Source organism: Ranitomeya imitator, chromosome 4 (assembly GCF_032444005.1).
Source record: "Ranitomeya imitator isolate aRanImi1 chromosome 4, aRanImi1.pri, whole genome shotgun sequence".
In the NCBI taxonomy this organism is placed as follows: Eukaryota; Metazoa; Chordata; class Amphibia; order Anura; family Dendrobatidae; genus Ranitomeya; species Ranitomeya imitator.
The window spans coordinates 648,537,886-648,562,585 of NC_091285.1; the positions used below are offsets into that span (position 1 = coordinate 648,537,886).

Genomic DNA, 24,700 nt, shown 5'->3' on the forward strand with positions numbered 1-24,700 from the left:
CAAAGGCTGATCACCTCCATACTATGCCGCATTGATGTAGTAATTGATACCAAAGGAGCCCCGACCAAGTATTGAGTGCATTTACTGAACATACATTTCGGATTTTAAAATCATATTTTCAAGCCGGTGTTATAAAGTATTCTAATTTAATGAGATAATGACGTTTGGGTTTTCATTGGCTGTAAGCCATAATCATCAACATTAACAGAAAAAAAAAACACTTGAAGTGGATCACTCTGTAATGACTCTCTATAATATATGAGTTTCACTTTTTGTATTGAAGAACTGAAATAAATGAACTTTTTGATGATATTCTAATTTTGTGAGATGCATCTGTTATGTACCATTGTCCCCACATAAACTAATCGCTCCAGTAATACATTTTTTTCAAGGGATCCTCCTTTCAGGTAGGTTAATGCCACTTATTTGCAGTTCTGCGGATATTCTGCAGGTAAATAGCATTGCGACTCTTGGGACATAATTTGTTTTTTCCTCCACGAGCTGCCAGCTTTCAGTCATGCAGGCATGCCGGTGTGACTACACACACTGCTTATAGCACTGTGAGCCACAGTCGTAGGCACTATGCACTTAGCGGTGATTGACACTGCTCTACCCCCCATGACTGAAATCTGTTAACATAACAGACCCTTTAAAAGTAAAGCATTTATCTATAGCTTAAGCGGTATAGTGTTTTTTTACTTTCAGCATACTATGCTTCCTGAAGTTATGATATTTTTTTTTTCAGTTAGGCTATGTTCACAAGTATTTGTGATCCGAGCGCAGTTCGTGAAAATAAATTGACAGTGTTCAGATGACCATTTTTTTTTTTTGCTCACAGATCGAATACCTGCATGAAAAAAATAAATCGGACCATGTATCAGTCACTTTCATATTTCGGGTAAGACTTCTTCAAGTACTTTGGTGAACAAAAAAAAAATCAGTTCAGCGGTCAAAATACCAGGAACATAGCTGATCAAGCAGAGGGTCAAAGCAAATGGATGGTCAGAGTGTGGTCCTTAGTCAGGCAGCAGTAGATGAGAGCATTGAGCGCAGTGAAACAAAGCAAACACCAGTGAGCAAGAAGCTACAACTGGCACTAGTCTGTGGCACAGCTGGTTAAATAGCCAGGTAATTATCCGAACAGCAGACACCTGGAAGAAGCTCAGACAACACCCCACTTCAATTGGATGACTAGACTGTCATACAAAACACTGACCGCTCAGCACGCCCCGGCATCCGATTGGACAGTTGATCTGTCTATCAAATACGCACAGTCCTGCTATAGATTGGACAGCAGACAGTAATTCACTGTGTCCAGACACACTGAAAGGTGGAGAATCATGACAGAATGAACGTGAGTGTTCATGTTTCTGAGAAAAAGCCCACTAAGCTCTGAGCTTGCAGCTCCACAAGCCGGCATGCTACCTGGAGATGCAGAGCGTATGCCTCTGACTTGAACATCTACTCCTGGAGCCAGGCCCTGAATTGTCTGGTAATATGATTTAGTATGGACCTTTGAGAGCCACTAATGGATCACTGGGATGAACTGACTAAGACCCCTTTCCCACATCAGTTTTTTGCCGTCAGTCACAATCCTTTGGATCGACGGATCCGCCACAGATTGTGTAAAACTGATGCGACGGATTTGTTTTTTCGACAGATCCGACTAGCGGATCTGGCTAATTGGATCCTAAATAAATTGGAGCATGCTCAGTTAAAAAAAAAACAGAATCCGGCGCCCATAGGCTTCCATTCCAGCAAACGACGGATGGCGACGGATCCGTCACTGTCCGATTTTCCGACGTCCACAAAAAACGTTACTTTGTCCATTGTCTCTGGCCGCCGGACAAACAATTTTTGACGGAACCGGCGAACAGCAGATGAAACTTGAGGCCATCCGTCACAATCCGTCCCTAATACAAGTCTATGAAAAAAATAAATGGATCCGGCAGCATCAGTCGCCGGATTCGTTTTTTTCAAAGTTCGACGAATTGCGACTGATAGCAAACAACTGATGTGTGAAAGGGGCTTAACTGATGCCAATACAGTTCCACTTATGAGAAGAAAAAAAGGAGCAGTAACTGGTCCCGATATGTTTTAGTAATCACTTGTTTTCCTCCAAAAATTGCCATTCTGTAGCCCCTCTTCTTAGAACCCAGATGTGTTCTGTTCCTCTGTTATTTTGCTTTCAAATTGCTTCCTGAAATTGACTGAAACTATTCAATCAATGGTAACACCCAATATCTATCAATCCATCCATTTCTAGTGTAAAGAACAGAGAAATGGCAAAAGACAGAGTTTTAACAAAAGTTGCTACAGAGTGACCTATTTCACGTGTTTATTTCTGTTAACGTTGATGATTATGGCTTACAGTCAATGAAATCCCAAAAGTCATTATCTCAGTAAATTAGAATAATTAATGAAAAACACCTGCAAAGGCTTCTTAAATGTTTAAATAGGTCCCTTAGTCTGTTTCAGTAGCTCCACAATCATGGGGAAGACTGCTAACCTGACAGATGTCCAGAAGGCAGTCATTGACACACTCCACAAGGAGGGTAAGACACAAAAGGTCAATGCTAAAGAAGCTCGCTGTTCACAGAGTGCTGTATCCAAGCAGATTAATGGAAAGTTGAGTGGAAGGAAAAAGTGTGGTAGAAAAAGGTGCACAAGCAACCGGGATAACAGCAGCCTTGAAAGGATTGTTAAGGAAAGGCCATTCAAAAATTTGAGGGAGATTCACAAGGAGTGGACTGCTGCTGGAGTCATTGCTTCAAGAGCCGCCACACACAGACGTATCCAGGACATGGGCTACAAGTGTCACATTCCTTGTGTCAGGCGACTCATGACCAATAGACAACGCCAGAAGCGTCTTACCAAGGAGAAAAAGAACTGGACTGTTGTCAGTGGTCCAAGGTGTTGTTTTCAGATGAAGGTAAATTTTGCATTTCATTTGGAAATCAAGGTCCCAGAGTCTGGAGGAAAAGTGGAGAAGCCACAATCCAAGCTGCTTGAGGTCTAGTGTGAAGTTTCCACAATCAGTGATGGTTTGGGGAGCCATGTCATCTGCTGGTGTAGGTCCACTGTGTTTTAGCAAGACCAAAGTCAGAGCAGCCATCTACCAGGACATTTTAGGGCACTTCATGCTTCCCTCTGCTGACAAGCTTTTTGGAGATGGAAATGTCATTCTCCAGCAGGACTTGGCACCTGTCCACACTGCCAAAAGTACCAATACCTGGTTTAAAAACAGTATCACTGTGCTTGATTGTCCAGCAAACTCACCTGACCTTAACCCTACAGAGAATCTATGGAATATTGTCAAGAGGAAGATGAGAGACACCAGACTCAACAATGTAGATGAGCTGAAGGCTGCTATCAAAGCAACCTGGGCTCTTATAACACCTCAGCAGCGCCACAGGCTGATCACCTCCATGCCACGCCGCTTTGATGCAGTGATTGATGCAAAAGGAGCCCCGACCAAGTATTGAGTGCATTTACTGAACATACATTTCAGTAGGCCAAAATTTAAGACATTAAAATCATTTTTCAAGCTGGTGATATAAAGTTTTCTAATTTACTGAGATAATGACTTTTGGGTTTTCATTGGCTGTAAGCCATAATCATCAACATTAACAGAATTAAACACTTGAAATAGATCACTCTGTGTGTAATGACTCTATATAATATATGAGTTTCCCTTTTTGTATCAAAGAACTGAAATAAATTAACATTTTGATGGTATTCTAATTTTGTGAGAAGCACCTGTAAAATGAATATCACATAAACAAAAAATAATAGACCTACAGGCAATATTGAATCGGGCCATATGAGCATTTTTAAAAAGGAATCAACTACAGGAAAGGCTACTTTTTTGGAAAAAGTTGAAGGAGTTTTTGCTCTCCTGAAGCGATTTTGATGTGTATTGTAAGTTTTCTTTCCTCAAGCATTGTTTTGCAGCCTTTTCATAGGACACAGCCTGGATCCATTAGGATCTGCTTCAAAGATGTCCAATAGAAAAAGCAAAAGCTGACAGCACTCACAGTACTGGGGCGCCCGTTCAACATCCAGGGAACCGTCCCGGATATAGCCAGACCAATCAATATATAATGAACAGCGCTCCACCCAGGTGTAGAAATCTTCAAAATAAGCTTTATTCAGCCATGACTAGTGTTGAGCATTCCGATACCGCAAGTATCGGGTATCGGCCGATACTTGTGGTATCGGAATTCCGATACCGAGATCCGATACTTTTGTGGTATCGGGTATCGGTATCGGATCCATAGGGATGTGTAAAATAAAGAATTAAAATAAAAAATATTGATATATTCACCTCTCCGGCGGCCCCTGGACATCACGCTGGTAACCGGCAGGCTTCTGTGTTTAAAATGAGCGCCTTTAGGACCTGCGAATGACGTCGCGGCTTCTGATTGGTCGCGTGCCGCTCATGTGACCGCCACGCGACCAATCAGAAGCCGCGACGTCATTCTCATTCACTAAACTCCTAATTCTAGGAATTAACGACCTGCGAATGACATCGCGGCTTCTGATTGGTCGCGTGGCAGTCACATGAGCGGCACGCCACCAATCAGAAGCCGTGACGTCATTCGCAGGTCCTAAAGGCGCTCATTTTAAACACAGAAGCCTGCCGGTTACCAGCGTGATATCCAAGGGCCACCGGAGAGGTGAATATATCAATATTTTTTATTTTAATTCTTTATTTTACACATCCCTATGGATCCCAGGGCCTGAAGGAGAGTTTCCTCTCCTTCAGACCCTGGGAACCATCAGGATACCTTCCGATACTTGGTGTCCCATTGACTTGTATTGGTATCGGATATCGGCGATATCCGATATTTTTCGGGTATCGGCCGATACTATCCGATACCGATACTTTCAAGTATCGGACGGTATCGCTCAACACTAGCCATGACACAGCAACGTTTCGACCAACACTTGGGCTTTGTCAAGCTTATGCCAATATCATTGGCCGCTTCACAACATGTGACCGGCCCCATGTGATGCTACATGACTCATAAAAGGTCCTTCTTGATCTATGGCGGTATCCCCTTGAAAAAGCTTCGTACTAAGGAGGCGAAACGTACGTTGGGGCGTCTGCAAGATCCAACCCGGTCCAACCAGCCACCCAGCTCTGTTACCTCATTATTTATTCTCCTGGTAAGCGCTGCTCTAGTATATTGTGTTCATGTAAACCACTTGGTCGCTGTATCTGTATATTATATGGAGAGTTGGTGCTTTGCCATTGAGTTATTTCCTACAGTTATGGGGGGCTAGGGGCACCGGGGATCGTCCATACATCCTTTTCTGGTTTTATATATAGATTTTTGTACTGTTTGTTATGTGACAGATGTTATAATAAAGTATTTTGTTTTTAACCCGTTATACTCGGTCTTCCTCCTATTTTCATGTATTTATGGAGTGGGTTAACATGTGGCTCTCGTTGGAGAGGTATTTTCTTGTGTAATTTACACGGGACTTAGTCATTATGTGGGTTCTTGGCATTCTGATGTTAGAAATTAATAAGAGTGGTCTTCTAACTTTTTTCAAGCAGTTTTTGAGAAGGATTTTGGAACTGATCCACTCTGAAAAACTCTTAAAAAAATCCTATTTTGTATTCCTTCAGTTTCAATGAAAGAAAAGGTGAGGTAACGTGATTTTTCTTCTTCCTAGTATGCAATAGGTTTTCCCTGGATATCTTTGATATGTGACCTCTACTAGCGTCAGGACAATGTGAGCATCTCCTGTATTGCAGAGGTGGGATGAGTAGGATGAGATCTGACAGGAATGGTTCAGCTCTTTAATTAACGCTGGTTAAGTGGCTGCTGACTTGTGGCTGCAGACAGATGGCTGAGGGTTGCGTGACAGCAAATGGCAGATAACTAGGTGAAGGTCTTCGTGCTCGGCTTCCTTTACAGAGGAAACAAGCAGATAAAGTTTCAGCCATGTCTGTATTGTCATTGAACTGACGTACCCGATGACAATTCTCATCATCCAAAAATATTTCATGTGTCACATTGTAATTATCCATTGTCATTGTGTTATCTAACGCAGCTGGGACCAGGGAGAGGAGCATAGGAAAATTTATGAAAGCGCAATAATTCCGGGCTACATGGATGAGACTCTTGGGGCTCATGGACGGCTATCGGCTTTCCTCCAAGTGATAAATTGTAAGGCACCCATGTGTATACTCATAACCTAGCACATTTCTTGGGATTCCCCCCCGCTCCCCAAAGACTATGAATGGAGAGGTGGCGCAGGCATGGCCAATGCACTTTTCTAAGAGCTCTGTTCTTGACAATGGTGGGGTCCCAATAGTTTGCACCCACTAAAACAGCAAGTTATCACCTATCCTGTGTATAGGTGATTATTACCATCAATACAGAGAAACCAAGGAACCAAGGCACCAGACATCCTCCTTTTGGAAACTTTATTAATGCAGAAAAATCACAACATATCAAGCCATACGAAAAGAGAGCTATGCGTGTTTTTCTATGGCTTGATAAAGGCCCTGCATGGCTGAAATGTGACTTTTCTGCACTAGTGAAGTTACCAAGAGGAGGACGTCTGGTGCCCTGGTTCCTGGATTTTCCTTTATTGCTACAAAGTTTTGGAATAGTGATCCCGAGTATGCACAGGCAACAGAGTGGTGCACGGGGAATGGAGTTGTGCGCGGACAACAGAGTGGTGCATAGACAACAGAGTGACGTACGGTCAACGGAGTGACGCACGGTCAACGGAGTGACGCACGGTCAATGGAGTGGTGCACGAGCAACAGAGTGGTGCACGTGCAATGGAGTGGTGCACGGACAACAGAGTGGTGCACATGATTCATCTACTGCAAGTATAAGTGATCACTATCAATGTTGGGAATAACCCATTGAGAGAATATACCTCCATAATACATGGCATTATAGAAGTACCATATGGTGGCACACTATATACAGCTTTATCATGTGCATGAGCGCTTAGATCTCAGACAAATTTTAAAAATAATCTTGACCGTGGCAAATCTGACAGCAAACGTTCGTCAAGGCATGATGATGTAGAATTTTTTAAGTGCTGTATTATTGTATGGCTGACAATTCAATTTAGCTTTGAGCGCCCTCAATCAAAGAAATAGGAACTGATATTTGTGATTTATTTCATCCCGTGGTAGGGTTGTAGAATCAGTGATTAGATCCATTGCATTCATCTGAAGTTAAATCAGTTAATCTAGTGTATGGCTCCATCAGTCAGTGGATTGGAAGAAGAACATGCCATAGACAAGCCACGAGGACCAATGAATAACTTCGTTATACCAAGAAACAGAAAGATGATCGGCACAGAGCTTCACTATAGCGCAATTGGAGATTCGCTTAAACGATCTGTTTCAGAAGGACAGATGAGGTCTCCCTTGCTGTGAGCTGCGGGTGGTGCTATGCAATCATCAGAGTTTTGTACAAGACCATATAATGAGAAGAAAAATGATGCAGCACTCACCCTTGCGCTTCTTCCAAGTGTGCTCTTTATTCAGCAAAACATACTATGCATAGTATGAACCGGCATACGCAGTGATCTGTGAGGGAGCGGGAGTGAGGAGACAGGTCCTGGAGAAGCGCCGTAGCGCGAAACAGCTGTCGTCCGGTCTCTCCTCACTCCCGCTCCCTCACAGATCACTGCGTATGCCGGTTCATACTATGTATAGTATGTTTTGCTGAATAAAGAGCACACTTGGAAGAAGCGCAAGGGTGAGTGCTGCATCATTTTTCTTCTCATTATATGGACCAATGAATAGGTCGGCCAACAGTCCTCGACTCCCACTCTCCCATAGACATTAATTCTGCTCATAGAAACGGGTTATTACTGTTTAAAAAGGGAGAAATTGGAAGTTGCTGTCGTTCATACGTGGAACCAAGTCTCTTAGTAAATGAAGTAGGATTTGACAGGCTTAAAGGGAACCTGTTAGGTGATTCATGTTGCCCAAACCACAGGCAGCATGAATCAGACCTTGGCTCCATCAATACAGTTGGGTATATTATTCTATAAAATGTTCCAGAGTTTCAGAGAAGATATACCAGACGATGTGTCCCAAGCTGGCTCTTCCCAGCGCTGCTAGAGGTGATTCACAGGTCTCTCATTAGTATGCACATAGGGCGAGACCTGTCAATTACCTGCAGCAGCCCTGGGAAGAGCCGGCCAGGGGAGGATCTTCTTATATACTTTCTCTGAAAACTCTGGTGCCGAGAATTATATCCTTGACTGCAATTGTGCAATCAGGCTGCGATTCATGGTGCCTGTGGTGTGGGCAGTATGGATTGCCTGACTGGTTCCCTTTAAAGACATTGACCAACTTTGTAGTCTGATGACCATTGGCCAAAAAAACAGCAATTCTGGAGTTTTAATTTTTTTTTCATTATCGTGTTAAATAATTTGCTACAACAGGTGTTTACAGAAGTGACAATACCAAGTGCTATGCTTATTTCTTTAGTTTTTTATTATTCTCAGAAAGACAAAAAAGCAGTGACTTACATTTTCAGGGTTTTTTTCTTTTACATTTGTTTTTGTCTTCTCCTCCCAGGATGATTGGATTGCCCTAAGATACACATGAGACACCTGTTGGCAAAATGACAGCTATTCTCTCGACTCCCCCATGCACATGAGCGCTCAGCCGAAACTTCTTGTGTTCTCTATGAAAGACCCTCTGCCAAAATCATCTTATCTCCCCACAATGCCAAAGGATCAGGATTGAATTCCAACCGCCACTGCCACATACTTATAATCCCCACATACTTATAATCCCCACATAATATATAGGGGGGCCCCTATATACATCCGATGATTCGCTGCTCCAACCAAAATTGACAGGTTTAGCAGAATTTTATCTCTTGTATTTGGACTGAGCTGCACAGGAGACTAGTCAGAAGGGCGGGTTCCCGGCAGCTTCTCCTCGCCCACTGCCCTGGAGTGACAGATCTCCTCTGTGTGTCTCTATAAAGAGACCTGGGTAATATATCAGCTGTTGTTTCCCTTTAAGAATAATGGGATATCCATGAGCCACTAAATACAAAATCTGATTCATAAATATGTTGCCTATAGTGTAACTTTCCTTTTTCCCCCTTTATAATTAGTTTTTTAGTTTCCCATTATTTTCAAGATCGTTCTGCAAGTGAATGGAAACATACACCAGTAGATCGGAAGGAAAAAACAAAACAAAAAATGTAAAGTTCCATTTAAAAAAAAAAGTAAATATATATATTAATGGCGCTATTGGTAAACGGTTTCTGGCCATACGAAGTGACACCATAGGGCACTTCATTTTAAAATCTATTTTCACCTTATGATAAATTATATGATTGTGTTTCCCGGGATGATCAAAATGAATTTAGCATGAAAATATTTCCAGACAAGTGAAGATGAAGTTATAAATGTGTCACACATCCATTGTGATACAGATAATTCAGACATACAAAAAAAAAGGCGTAGTGGGAATTATTCACTATGGAAACTGAGCTCTGAATGTGGCTTTTGCGTCATTTGGTGTTCTCTGTGGAAAAGTCACTCCATCCTTTACCTCCTCCCACCATTCACTTTCCAGTAGGCTTCATTTTTTGGAAATGTGATAATGGCAGCAGAAGTCTGTGTTAGCATTTAACAATTACCCTGACCAGGACTGATTCCAGATCTTCCAGCTACTTTAGATAAAAATTGAACCCCCCAACCTCCAAAATACCCCAACCTGTCAAAAAAAACCTCAGATATTAAAATATAATTTCCCATCCCCTCTGTATTAACCAGGATGAGCAGTACTAAATAATTCCACTGTATACTGTGTATATACACCTAAAAATGCTTCATAAAATACAAAAATAATTCCACCATACGCAGTACAGTACATTAAATAATATTGCTATATTATCTACATAAATAGTTCTACAACATACTACACTGTGTTCCAAATTATTATGCAAATTGGATTTAAGTGTCATAAAGAGTTAATTGTTTTGTTTTTCAAAAAAACTTGTGGATGGTATTGTGTCTCAGGGCTCAATAGATAACTGAAATCAATCTTAAACACATGTGATAATTAGTTTTCCAGGTGATTCTAATTAAAGGAAAACTGCTTAAAAATGATGTTCCACATTATTAAGCAGGCCAAAGGTTTCAAGCAATATGAGAAATAAAAAGGATCTCTCTGCTGTTGAAAAGCGTTAAATAGTGCAATGCCTTGGACAAGGTATGAAAACATTAGATATTTCACAAAAACTTTGTGATCATCATACTGTGAAGAGATTTGTGACTGAAACAGAGCACAGGCAGAGTTCATGCAGATAAAGGCATAATGAGGAAGGTTTCTGCCAGACAAATTCATTGGATTAAGAGAGCAGCTGCCAAAATACCATTGCAAAGCAGCAGTTATTTGAAGCTGCTGGTGCCTCTGGAGTTCCTCGAACCTCAAGGTGTATGATCCTTCAAAGGCTTGCTGTGGTGCATAAACCTTCTATTCAGCCACCCCTAAACAGTGTTCACAAGCAGAAACGGTTGCAGTCGGCCCAGACATACATGAAGACTAATTTTCAAACAGTTTTGTTTACTGATGAGTGTCGAGCAACCCTGGATGGTCCAGATGGATGGAGTAGTGGATGGTTGGTGGATGGCCACCATGTCGCAACAAGGCTGCGACGTCAGCAAGGAGGTGGAAAAATCATGTTTTGGGCCGGAATCATTGGGAAACAGCTGGTGGGGCCCTTTAAGGTTCCTGAAGATGTGAAAATGACCTCTGTAAAGTAAATAGCATTTCTGACTGACACCTTTCTTCCATGGTCTAAAAGCAGCAACGTGCCTTCAGGAGCAAAATCATCTTCATGCGACAATGCACCATCCCATGCTGCAAAGAAAGCTCTCAGTCATTGGCTGCTATGGGCATAAAAGGAGATAAACTCATGGTGTGGCCACCATCTTCCCCTGACCTCACCCCTATAGAGAACCTTTGGAGTATCATCCAGCACAAGATCTACGAGGGTGGGAGGTGGTTCACATCAAAACAGCAGCTCTGGGAGGCGATTCTGACTTGATGCAAAGAAATACAAGCAGAAACTCTCCAAAATCTCACAAGTTCAATGGATGCAAGAATTGTGAAGGTGATATCAAAGAATGGGTCGTATGTTACATGTACTTGGCCTGTTAGGAGGTTTTGGAGTTAAATAGTTTTTTTGTTCAGTGAATGTGACCTCCTAATGCTGCAAATTCCACAAATGAGCATTTTCAGTTCTTTAAAAAATATCAAATGTTTAGAAATTCTACTGTGCCTAATAATTTGGAACAGTGCATTGTGAGTTTTAATTCATTTTTGGAGATTATACTGTTATCATTGGGACATTGGGAGGTTTCTTTAATAAAATTTGATGTATAATCTAACGGGTGATGACTTTTATTAGACTGACTGTCATTTAAACCGACCATTTAGGAAAATCCGCAAAAAATGTCATCTGCATAATAATTTGGAACACAGTGTATATAGATATATAGTAGTGCTAAATAGAGATGAGTGAATTAATTTGATGTGATGAAGCAAACTTGTCTATCCCCCAGGAATTAAATTCACACAGATTGCCTGCTGTTATTTTACACATCGCAGAAAACTGCATGAGTTACAGAAGGTTGACGCAACCACAACACGAGCATGCAAGTTTCCACATAATGTCTTGCAGCTATCACATCACCATGTGTGTAGTTCAGCTTTTAAATATGGAGTATTGAAGCCTGTTTAAAAGCCATTTTAGGGTGATTTAAAATAGTGAGAGGATGTCAGAATTTTTGGACAAATGCTTAAATCAGTAATCTGAAAAATAAGCAGCACTGAAAAATCTGAGAGAAGTAGTGTTAGGGGTCGAGTTCCCGCCTCTGCACAGGGAGAATCTCGGGCCATCTCCGCTGCGGTCTCCCATTCTTCTTCTGCCGCAGTGGAGACGTGGGTCCCAGCATCTTGCTCAGCCTCACTCTGCATAGGGTTATTGCTGCTTTTCCAGCTTCTGCCATGAAAGCCAGTGCTGGGCAGCGACAAGCAGACATTTTGGGGACTATGTCCTGCTTTTCCCCTTCTGAGCATACCCAGGGCAAGATCTCTCATTGGAGATCAAGGGTCACATGCTCAGATACTGCAGCAGATCCCATTGGTCCTCCAGGAAGGTCCTGAAGGTGCTCAACATCTGTGGCAGCCTCCCATTGGTCCTTCTGGGAAGGTCCTGTACTTGCTGCAGCTATAAAAGGTTTGCATGACCGCACGGCCATGCGCTAGTGTACATTTGAAAACATATGTGTGTTGATGTGTGCAAGTCGTTCTTTAAACATCCCCTCCCTTGTGTATGACTGTTCACGAAAGGCGGATGTATGCTATCTAGCGCCCAGCTGAGCTATCAGCATCTAGCATAAGCTACAGCGTCTCAGCACAAAAACATACGTTACAGCGTCTATTGCTGTGACCGCCAGTGCGGCGCCGTGTGTTATAAAGCGCTTTCCAACCCAAGCCTGGGTGGTTAGTGGCGTCCACCAGTGCGGCACTGCTCGCACTCTTGTGCTTCAAACTTCTTTAGTTTATTCTGACACCCAGTAGCGGTGTCGTGCGCAAGAGGTCTAGACGAACCCAATCCCGTGTCTTGGAACTGGATTCTGTGACCTCTTGCTTGCGCTCTTGGTGCGGTACTACGGCTCTGTGACTTAACAGAGTTAGTTTCCACCGCCATATAGTGCCGCCATTTGCCAGCAGCGGGTTCTCTCCTGCACGGTGGACCCCGGACTGCGAACGCACCTTATTATTTACTCGGTGCGTTCCACCAGTCCTATCAAGTAGTCTGTGAATTAGACCAAGGTCACATGAGTGTTGATTCTCTCAGGAGACAGAATCCGATCAATTATGTTAATGACACTCTGATTAGAGTTCAAGTCAAGTGTCTGGTTACCGTGATCCAATTCTCTCTCATGAGAGTAACGTATCACAGCTGTGGAGGAGATGGAGAACTTAATTTCTCCATCTTCTCCATTGTCTGTTTCTACGTAAATCAGAATGCATTTTGATGACATCCGAGTGTAGTAATATGTTTTATACGCACCATAGACTTGAATGGGGGTGGACGATCTCATTAGCAGATCCATTTGCAGCATGCTGCTAATTTTTTCTTATGCCAAATTAGCATGAGAAAAAAAACATAGATCTGCACTGCCCCATAGTATAACACTGGTCTAAGAGCTAACCAAAACATTGCACATAGCTCATCTGAGTTATGCGCTCAGGTGAGGAAGCCTTAACCCATTATCTACCAATGTCCTTTTTGGGGGATGCCTAATCTTTAGCTTCTAGCAACGAAGATTTTATAATTTTTATAATTAGGTCCAATTTTTTGTGTTGTGTTTGTAAAATGAGAAATAAGCAAAATAAGTAAAATAGAAAATCACGTCATTGTCATTTTTAATTGAATATTGAGACGCCCTTTTCTGAAAAATCCGTTCTTGAAAAAATTTTGCAAATTATGTTTCTGATTCATTAGGACCCAAATCATTAAAAATCTGTCATTAAAAAAAAATGAAAATTGATAATTTGGCAAGTAATGGGTTAATACCCAGATTGAACTGATTTCTGAGCCGGCGTCACACTACCGTGTTTTACGGACGTAAGAGAGGTGCTGAAAATACGGATTGCATACGGTACAATGCTTCTCTATGGCCCAGCTCCTATCTGCCGTATTTTACTGAACTGTATTATACGGTCTTGTACGGCCGTAGAAAATCGCAGCATGCTGCGTTTGTCACCGTATTGCGCAAAAAATACGCCAATGAAAGTCTATGGGGGCCAGAAAAATACGGATTACACACGGACCAACAGTGTGACTTGCGAGAAATACGCAGCCGTGTTAGAGAGAAAAGCCGGCAATTCAGTGCGGTGTACAGTAAAATCACACTGACAGCTTACAATAGAATAGGTAGAATAAATGTGTACACATAGAATAGGTATATTGTAAGATTGCTCTCACTAAAGGCACTGTCACACATAGCGAGATCGCTAGCGAGATCGCTGCTGAGTCACAAGTTTTGTGACGCAACAGCGATCTCAGTAGCGATCTCGCTATGTGTGACACGTAGCAGCGATCAGGCCCCTGCTGTGAGATCGCTGGTCGTGTCGGAATGGCCTGGGCCATTTTTTGATCGTTGAGGTCCCGCTGACATCGCTGAATCGGCGTGTGTGACGCCGATTCAGCGATGTCTTCGCTGGTAACCAGGGTAAACATCGGGTTACTAAGCGCAGGGCCGCGCTTAGTAACCCGATGTTTACCCTGGTTACCATCGTTAAAGTAAAAAAAACAAACACTACATACTTACCTACCGCTGTCTGTCCCCGGCGCTGGGCTTCTCTGCTCTGGCTGTGAGCGGCGTGCAGCCGGAAAGCAGAGCGGTGACGTCACCGCTCTGCTTTCCGGCCGCTGTGCTCACAGCCAGAGCAGAGAAGCACAGCGCCGGGGACAGACAGCGGTAGGTAAGTATGTAGCGTTTGTTTTTTTTACTTTAACGATGGTAACTAGGGTAAACATCGGGTTACTAAGCGCGGCCCTGCGCTTAATAACCCGATGTTTACCCTGGTTACCCGGGGACTTCGGCATCGTTGAAAACAGTTTCAACGATGCCGAAGTCTTTCCCCTGATCGTTGGTCGCTGGAGAGAGCTGTCTGTGTGACAGCTCTCCAGCGACCAAACAGCGACGCTGCAGCGATCCGGATCGTTGTCGGTATCGCTGTAGCATCGCTAAAGTGTGACGGTACCTTAAGTGTATTGGGGGACACTCGCTTGGCACGGGATCAACATAGTCAAGCACGATTTTTGAACACAAAACAGTCCATACGGTTTATTAAAGTGTCATAAACCGGGTTATGCAGTTCATAATATACATTCCATAGAACACAATGGGCACCAACTGGTGATATTAACTTGCAGCTTTGTCTTAACAATTCATTTACGGCTTTAACTCACGTTTACGGCTTTGTCTCATGGACACTAAACATGCTGGACCTCTCACTTCTCCCAGTTACCATGGGTGTCTGTACGCCGTACACTTCACCAATGTCCCAAGTCACATACAGAGCATATGACACTGGGTCGCAGTCTCTAAACACGCTGAACCTCACTCCATTCAGTCATTGTGGGAGACCACACAGTTCATGGAACATCACAAGCACCAACAGTCTGTACAGGTACCTAACGGGAGCTCCTGCTCTACCTGCTGACTCCTCGTCAGTCCACTCCTCCGGGAAAGCTGCCTCACAGGGATCACCAACTTGCCTGGGCAGCATATCTTAGTCAGTCCAGACCCACCGAAGGACGGTAGCTTCCCCCAACATAGTCCATCCAGAACCACAGTCACTGTGTGCTATTCAGGGATCCGGTCCTACTCCCAGAACCTCCAAACACTCCAGCATGTGCTATTCAGGAAGCCTCCTCCTCACATGAACCGCACATGTGACCTGTCCAGGTGCTATTCAGGACCTTGTCCAACACCCCAGGCCACTAACAAGTCCAAAGTCCCACCATGTGCTATTCAGAACTCCTACTCCCAGGAAATTCAACACAGGTTGTTCAGTGTGCTATTCAGGACTCCTACTCCCAGGAAATCCAACACACCCGGCTCCCCAGGTCCAAAGCCCCACCATGTGCTATTCAGAACTCCTACTCCCAGGTAATTCAACACAGGTAGTTCAGTGTGCTATTCAGGGATCCGGTCCTACTCCCAGGACCTCCCAACACACAGGCTCTCCAGGACCTTCCGCTGGAACCACACAGGAACACACAGGTCACTCACAGCAACCATACACAGGACCATGTGACCAACACCCTGGTCACATTATATACCCTTAACCACTCCCCTGGATAGCAGTGTGGATGTGTGGCTAGTTTGTCCCACCCATCTCACACAACTAGCCTAGTAAGTCTCCCTTACCACTACACCATACATATACACTCTTGAGGGACTACAGGTCCCAGAACAACAACGTTGCATCAGACTTATAACGCAGACTCCCTCTGCGACACATATCGGCCATTCACAACACAGCCAGTCACTGTTTCACCACGATTATCACAATAGATATGCCTCCATGCACATCCCAATGAGCACTCTCAGCGCCCCCTAGCTGTCACAGGGGTCACTGCATCACAATATATATATGTCATTGAGACACATCTAATATATAAAGCTGAATGTGTGTGTGTATGTGTGTATGTATGTCCGGGATTGGCATCTGCACCGTCGCAGCTACAGCCACAAAATTTTGCACAGTCACACGTCTGGACCCCTAGAGCTATGTTGTGAGGCGAAATTTTTACCCCGCGCGTTCCAATTCACCAAACAATTTTGCCCCTATCTACATAATGGGGATAAAGTGACAGGAAAAGTGTTGGAGGCGTCGCAGCTACAGCAACAAAATTTTGCACATTCACACGTCAGGACCCTGAGAGCGTCATAGGCTATGTTGTGAGGAGAAAATTTAACCCCGCGCTTTCCAATTCACCAAACAATTTTGCTCCTATCTACATAATGGGGAAAAAGTGAAAGGAAAAGTGTTGGAGGCAAATTGACAGCTGCCAGATGTGAACAAGGGGGACTTAAAGAATGAGAGCGATGGCGCCATAGAGTATATACCGTATTGATGCTAAGGTGGGGCCCCGACATGGGATACTCACCACACACAGGGATATGAACACACACACACAAAAGGCGCCACAAACTACCACGTGCTTGAACACATACGCCAACCTCGCCACATAAAAGTCGAAACACAAAAGTCGCCGCTCAAAACTCGCCACACTCAAAACTCACCACATGCAAAACTAGGCTCAAGCAAAACTCGCCACACGTGCAAAACTTGTGCACGCGGAAAAATTGCCACATTCACAAAAGTTGCAACACATGCAAAAGTTGCCTCACACAAAACTTGCACATACTCAAAACGCACCACACATAAAACTCACCACGCGCAAAACTCGCCATGCACAAAACTTGCTGCACACAACTTGCTACACTAACCTGTCACATGCAACTCGACACACAAAAAGTTGCTACACGCATGTCGCCACACAAAACTCATCTCACAAAAGTCACTACATGCATGTCGCCACATGCAACTCAACACACACAACTTGACATATGAAACTTGCCCTACAACACACACAAGTCTGGTATTATCCTTCAAAAATAAAAATCTGATTAATAAGCAGACAAGCTACAAGAGCAACAAATGTACCATATAGGAAATACGGCAGCTGTCAGTCACATGACCTTTCTATTATGTGTTATGGCTGGCAATCAGGCAACACAGCGTGCAGTAATCAGCGCACATACAGAGATCTGGCAATAACCAAAAACAATAGGACGAGCTCTGAGACGTGGAATCTCTGTAGACTGCAGTACCTGATCTATCCTCACACAACTGTAAGCAGCAGTGGATTGCGCCTATCAACTACCTATGCAACTCGGCACTGCCTGAGGAGCTGACTAGCCTGAAGATAGAAATACAAGCCTGACTTACCTCAGAGAAATACCCCAAAGGAATAGGCAGCCCCCCACATATAATGACTGTTAGCAAGATGAAAAGACAAACGTAGGAATGAAATAGATTCAGCAAAGTGAGGCCCGATATTCTAGACAGAGCGAGGATAGCAAAGAGAACTATGCAGTCTACAAAAAACCCTAAAACGAAAACCACGCAAAGGGGCAAAAAGACCCACCGTGCCGAACTAACAGCACGGCGGTGCACCCCTTTGCCTCCCAGAGCTTCCAGCAAAAGTTAATAGCAAGCTGGACAGAAAAAACAGAAAACAAACTAGAAGCACTTATCTAGCAGAGCAGCAGGCCCAAGGAAAGATGCAGTAGCTCAGATCCAACACTGGAACATTGACAAGGAGCAAGGAAGACAGACTCAGGTGGAGCTAAATAGCAAGGCAGCCAACGAGCTCACCAAAACACCTGAGGGAGGAAGCCCAGAGACTGCAATACCACTTGTGACCACAGAAGTGAACTCAGCCACAGAATTCACAACAGTACCCCCCCCTTGAGGAGGGGTCACCGAACCCTCACCAGAACCCCCAGGCCGACCAGGATGAGCCACATGAAAGGCACGAACAAGATCTGGGGCATGGACATCAGAGGCAAAAACCCAGGAATTATCTTCCTGAGCATAACCCTTCCATTTGACCAGATACTGGAGTTTCCGTCTAGAGACACGAGAATCCAAAATCTTCTCCACAATATACTCCAATTCCCCCTCCACCAAAACAGGGGCAGGAGGCTCCACAGATGGAACCATAGGTGCCACGTATCTCCTCAACAACGACTTATGGAATACATTATGTATGGAAAAGGAGTCTGGGAGGGTCAGACGAAAAGACACCGGATTGAGAATCTCAGAAATCCTATACGGACCAATAAAACGAGGTTTAAATTTAGGAGAGGAAACCTTCATAGGAATATGACGAGAAGATAACCAAACCAGATCCCCAACACGAAGTCGGGGTCCCACACGGCGTCTGCGATTAGCGAAAAGCTGAGCCTTCTCCTGGGACAAGGTCAAATTGTCCACTACCTGAGTCCAGATCTGCTGCAACCTGTCCACCACATAATCCACACCAGGACAGTCCGAAGACTCAACCTGTCCTGAAGAGAAACGAGGATGGAACCCAGAATTGCAGAAAAATGGAGAGACCAAGGTAGCCGAGCTGGCCCGATTATTAAGGGCGAACTCAGCCAACGGCAAAAATGACACCCAATCATCCTGGTCAGCGGAAACAAAACATCTCAGATATGTTTCCAAGGTCTGATTGGTTCGTTCGGTCTGGCCATTAGTCTGAGGATGGAAGGCCGAGGAAAAAGATAGGTCAATGCCCATCCTACCACAAAAGGCTCGCCAGAACCTCGAGACAAACTGGGAACCTCTGTCAGAAACAATATTCTCAGGAATGCCATGTAAACGAACCACATGCTGGAAGAACAAAGGCACCAAATCAGAGGAGGAAGGCAATTTAACCAAGGGCACCAGATGGACCATTTTAGAAAAGCGATCACAGACCACCCAAATGACCGACATTTTTTGAGAAACGGGAAGGTCAGAAATGAAATCCATCGAAATATGTGTCCAAGGCCTCTTCGGGACCGGCAAGGGCAAAAGCAACCCACTGGCACGTGAACAGCAGGGCTTAGCCCTAGCACAAATTCCACAGGACTGCACAAAAGCACGCACATCCCGTGACAGAGATGGCCACCAGAAGGATCTAGCAACCAACTCCCTGGTACCAAAGATTCCTGGATGACCGGCCAGCACCGAACAATGAAGTTCAGAGATAACTTTACTAGTCCACCTATCAGGGACGAACAGTTTCTCGGCCGGACAACGATCAGGTTTATTAGCCTGAAATTTCTGCAACACTCTCCGCAAATCAGGGGAGATGGCAGACACAATGACTCCTTCCTTGAGGATACTCGCCGGTTCAGATAACCCCGGAGAGTCGGGCACAAAACTCCTAGACAGAGCATCCGCCTTCACATTTTTAGAGCCCGGAAGGTATGAAATCACAAAATCAAAACGAGCAAAAAATAACGACCAACGGGCCTGTCTAGGATTCAAGCGCTTGGCAGACTCAAGATAAGTAAGGTTCTTATGATCAGTCAAAACCACCACGCGATGCTTAGCACCCTCAAGCCAATGACGCCACTCCTCGAATGCCCACTTCATGGCCAGCAACTCTCGGTTGCCCACATCATAATTACGCTCAGCAGCAGAAAATTTCCTGGAAAAGAAAGCACATGGTTTGAACACTGAGCAACCAGAACCTCTCTGTGACAAAACCGCCCCTGCACCAATCTCAGAAGCATCAACCTCGACCTGGAACGGAAGAGAAACATCAGGTTGACACAACACAGGGGCACAGCAAAAACGACGCTTCAACTCCTGAAAAGCTTCCACGGCAGCAGAAGACCAATTAACCAAATCAGCACCCTTCTTGGTCAAATCGGTCAATGGTCTGGCAATGCTAGAAAAATTACAGATGAAGCGACGATAAAAATTAGCAAAGCCCAGGAATTTCTGCAGACTTTTTAGAGATGTCGGCTGAGTCCAATCCTGGATGGCCTGAACCTTAACCGGATCCATCTCGATAGTAGAAGGGGAAAAGATGAACCCCAAAAATGAAACTTTCTGCACACCGAAGAGACACTTTGATCCCTTCACGAACAAGGAATTAGCACGCAGTACCTGGAAAACCATTCTGACTTGCTTCACATGAGACTCCCAATCATCTGAGAAGATCAAAATGTCATCCAAGTAAACAATCAAGAATTTATCCAGATACTCACGGAAAATGTCATGCATAAAAGACTGAAAAACAGATGGAGCATTGGCAAGTCCAAACGGCATCACCAGATACTCAAAATGACCCTCGGGCGTATTAAATGCCGTTTTCCATTCATCTCCCTGCCTGATTCTCACCAGATTATACGCACCACGAAGATCAATCTTAGTAAACCAACTAGCCCCCTTAATCCGAGCAAACAAGTCAGAAATCAATGGCAAGGGATACTGAAACTTAACAGTGATCTTATTAAGAAGGCGGTAATCAATACACGGTCTTAGCGAACCATCCTTCTTGGCTACAAAAAAGAACCCTGCTCCCAATGGTGACGACGATGGGCGAATATGTCCCTTCTCCAGGGACTCCTTCACATAACTGCGCATAGCGGTGTGTTCAGGTACGGACAAATTAAATAAACGACCCTTAGGGAATTTACTACCAGGAATCAAATCGATAGCACAATCACAATTCCTATGCGGAGGTAGGGCATCAGACTTGGACTCTTCAAATACATCCTGAAAGTCCGACAAGAACTCTGGGATGTCAGAAGGAATGGATGACGAAATAGACAAAAATGGAACATCACCATGTACTCCCTGACAACCCCAGCTGGTTACCGACATAGAGTTCCAATCCAATACTGGATTATGGGTTTGTAGCCATGGCAACCCCAACACGACCACATCATGCAAATTATGCAGTACCAAAAAGCGAATAACTTCCTGATGTGCAGGAGCCATGCACATGGTCAGCTGGGCCCAGTACTGAGGCTTATTCTTGGCCAAAGGTGTAGCATCAATTCCTCTCAACGGAATAGGACACCGCAAAGGCTCCCAGAAAAATCCACAACGTTTAGCATAATCCAAATCCATCAGATTCAGGGCAGCGCCTGAATCCACAAACGCCATGACAGAATATGATGACAAAGAGCACATTAAGGTAATGGACAAAAGGAATTTGGACTGTACAGTACCAATAACGGCAGAGCTATCGAACCGCCTAGTGCGTTTAGGACAATTAGAAATAGCATGAGTAGAATCACCACAATAGAAACACAGTCTGTTCAGACGTCTGTGTTCGTGCCGTTCTACTTTAGTCATAGTCCTGTCGCACTGCATAGGCTCAGGCTTACTCTCAGACAATACCGCCAGATGGTGCACAGATTTACGCTCGCGCAAGCGACGACCGATCTGAATGGCCAAGGACATAGACTCATTCAAACCAGCAGGCATAGGAAATCCCACCATTACATCCTTAAGAGCTTCAGAGAGACCCTTTCTGAACAAAGCCGCTAGTGCAGATTCATTCCACAGAGTGAGTACTGACCATTTCCTAAATTTCTGACAATATACTTCTACATCATCCTGACCCTGGCATAAAGCCAGCAGATTTTTCTCAGCTTGATCCACTGAATTAGGCTCATCGTAAAGCAATCCCAGCGCCTGGAAAAATGCATCAACATTACTCAATGCAGAATCTCCTGGTGCAAGAGAAAACGCCCAGTCCTGTGGGTCGCCGCGCAAAAAAGAAATAATAATCAAAACCTGTTGAATAGGATTACCAGAAGAATGAGGTTTCAAGGCCAAAAATAGCTTACAATTATTTCTGAAGCTCAGGAACTTAGTTCTGTCACCAAAAAACAAATCAGGAATCGGAATTCTTGGTTCTAGCATCGATTTCTGATCAATAGTATCTTGAATCTTTTGTACATTTACAACGAGATTATCCATTGAGGAGCACAGAGCCTGAATATCCATGTCCACAGCTGTGTCCTGAAGCACTCTAATGTCTAGGGGAAAAAAAAGACTGAAGACAGAGCTAAGAAAAAAAAATGATGTCAGGATTTCTTTTTTCCCTCTATTGGAAATCATTGGAGGGCTCCTTGTACTGTTATGGCTGGCAATCAGGCAACACAGCGTGCAGTAATCAGCGCACATACAGAGATCTGGCAATAACCAAAAACAATAGGACGAGCTCTGAGACGTGGAATCTCTGTAGACTGCAGTACCTGATCTATCCTCACACAACTGGAAGCAGCAGTGGATTGCGCCTATCAACTACCTATGCAACTCGGCACTGCCTGAGGAGCTGACTAGCCTGAAGATAGAAATACAAGCCTGACTTACCTCAGAGAAATACCCCAAAGGAATAGGCAGCCCCCCACATATAATGACTGTTAGCAAGATGAAAAGACAAACGTAGGAATGAAATAGATTCAGCAAAGTGAGGCCCGATATTCTAGACAGAGCGAGGATAGCAAAGAGAACTATGCAGTCTACAAAAAACCCTAAAACGAAAACCACGCAAAGGGGCAAAAAGACCCACCGTGCCGAACTAACAGCACGGCGGTGCACCCCTTTGCTTCTCAGAGCTTCCAGCAAAAGTTAATGGCAAGCTGGACAGAAAAAACAGTAAACAAACTAGAAGCACTTATCTAGCAGAGCAGCAGGCCCAAGGAAAGATGCAGTAGCTCAGATCCAACACTGGAACATTGACAAGGAGCAAGGAAGACAGACTCAGGTGGAGCTAAATAGCAAGGCAGCCAACGAGCTCACCAAAACACCTGAGGGAGGAAGCCCAGAGACTGCAATACCACTTGTGACCACAGAAGTGAACTCAGCCACAGAATTCACAACAATTATGTGTATGTGTGAGCTAATATATACTGCCAGGGGGGAGGGCTTCCTGTTGGCTGGGGATTTATCAGGCTGCCAATTTAGCTTACAAATACTGAGGTAAAAATACTGACCAAATAACGTGTGAACACGGTCTAATACAGGAGGCGATGACACACAGATATATACTATATACAGGAGGAGATGTCACACAGGTATATACTATATACAGGAGAGATGACACACAGGTATATACAGTACTATATACAGGAGGAGATGACACACAGGTATATACTATATACAGGAGGAGATGACACACAGGTATATATTATATACAGGAGGAAACGACTTACAGGTATATACTATATACAGGAGGAGATGACACACGTATATACTATATACAGGAGGAGATGACATACAGGTATATACTATATACAGGAGGAGATGACACACAGGTATATACTATATACAGGAGGAGATGACACACAGGTATATACTATATACAGATGGAGATGACACACACATATATACTATATACAGGGCAGATGACACACAGGTATATACTATATACAGGAGGAGATGACATACATGTATATACTATATACAGGAGGAGATGACATACAGGTATATACTATATACAGGAGGAGATGACAACCTGGTATATACTATATACAGGGGAGATGACATACAGGTACATATTATATACAGGGGCGATGACACAGGTATATACTATATACAGTGGAGATGACACACAGGCATATACTATATACAGGAGGAGATGATACACAGGTATATACTATATACAGGAGCAGATGATACACAGGTATATACTATATACAGGAGGAGATGACTTACAGGTACATACTATATACAGGAGGAGATGGCACACGTATATACTATATACAGGAGGAGATGACATACAGGTACATACTATATACAGGAGGAGATGACACACGTATATACTATATACAGGAGGAGATGACATACAGGTGTATACTATATAAAAGAGGAGATGACACATAGGTATATAGAGGAGGAGATGACATACAGCAGGTATATACTATATACAGGGGAGATGACATACAGGTATATACTATATACAGGAGATGACATACAGGTATATAGTATATACAGAAGAGATGACATACAGGTATATAATATATACAGGAGGAGATGACACATGGGTATATACAATATACAGGAGGAGATGACATACAGCAGGTATATACTATTTACAGGGGAGATGACATACAGGTATATACTATATACAAGAGAAGACATACAGGTGTATACTATATATAAGGGAGATGACAAACATGTATATACTGAGGTGAAAATGAGGGGTGGGAGGTGAAAATGAAAAGGTGTGAGTGCAAAATGAGAGGAGTGAGGGAAAATAGTGGAGTGATTGGAAAATGACAGATGTGAGGTCGAAATGACAAGTGTTAGGGGGGAATGAGAGGAGTGAGGGGAAAATAAGAGGAGTGAGGGGGAAAATGAGAGGCGTAAGGGAGAAAATGAGAGGTTTAAGGAAGAAAATGAGAGGCATGATGGGAAAATAAGAGACGTGAGGTGCAATAACTAACCACAAATATTTACTATGCCCAGGCAACGCCGGGCTCTTCAGCTAGTATATATATATTAATATTTCATCTAGCGCGAGATAGCAAAAGCCAGCAATTGAATTACTGGCTTTTGCTATCTCCTTCC

At 43.8% G+C, this 24,700-nt stretch overlaps 1 protein-coding gene across 1 annotated transcript in view; it reads left to right on the plus strand.

Annotated features, from left to right (window-relative positions):
* Nucleotides 1-864: 864 nt before the first annotated feature.
* Nucleotides 865-24,700, plus strand: part of LOC138674640 (nucleoplasmin-like) — a gene marked incomplete at its 5' end in the record, with an annotated part of 183,052 nt that continues 159,216 nt past the window's right edge. Inside the window, one exon of the mRNA XM_069762455.1 lies at nt 865-898. Coding sequence (XP_069618556.1) covers nt 865-898 — 34 coding nt within the window. The remainder of the gene's footprint in view (nt 899-24,700) is intronic.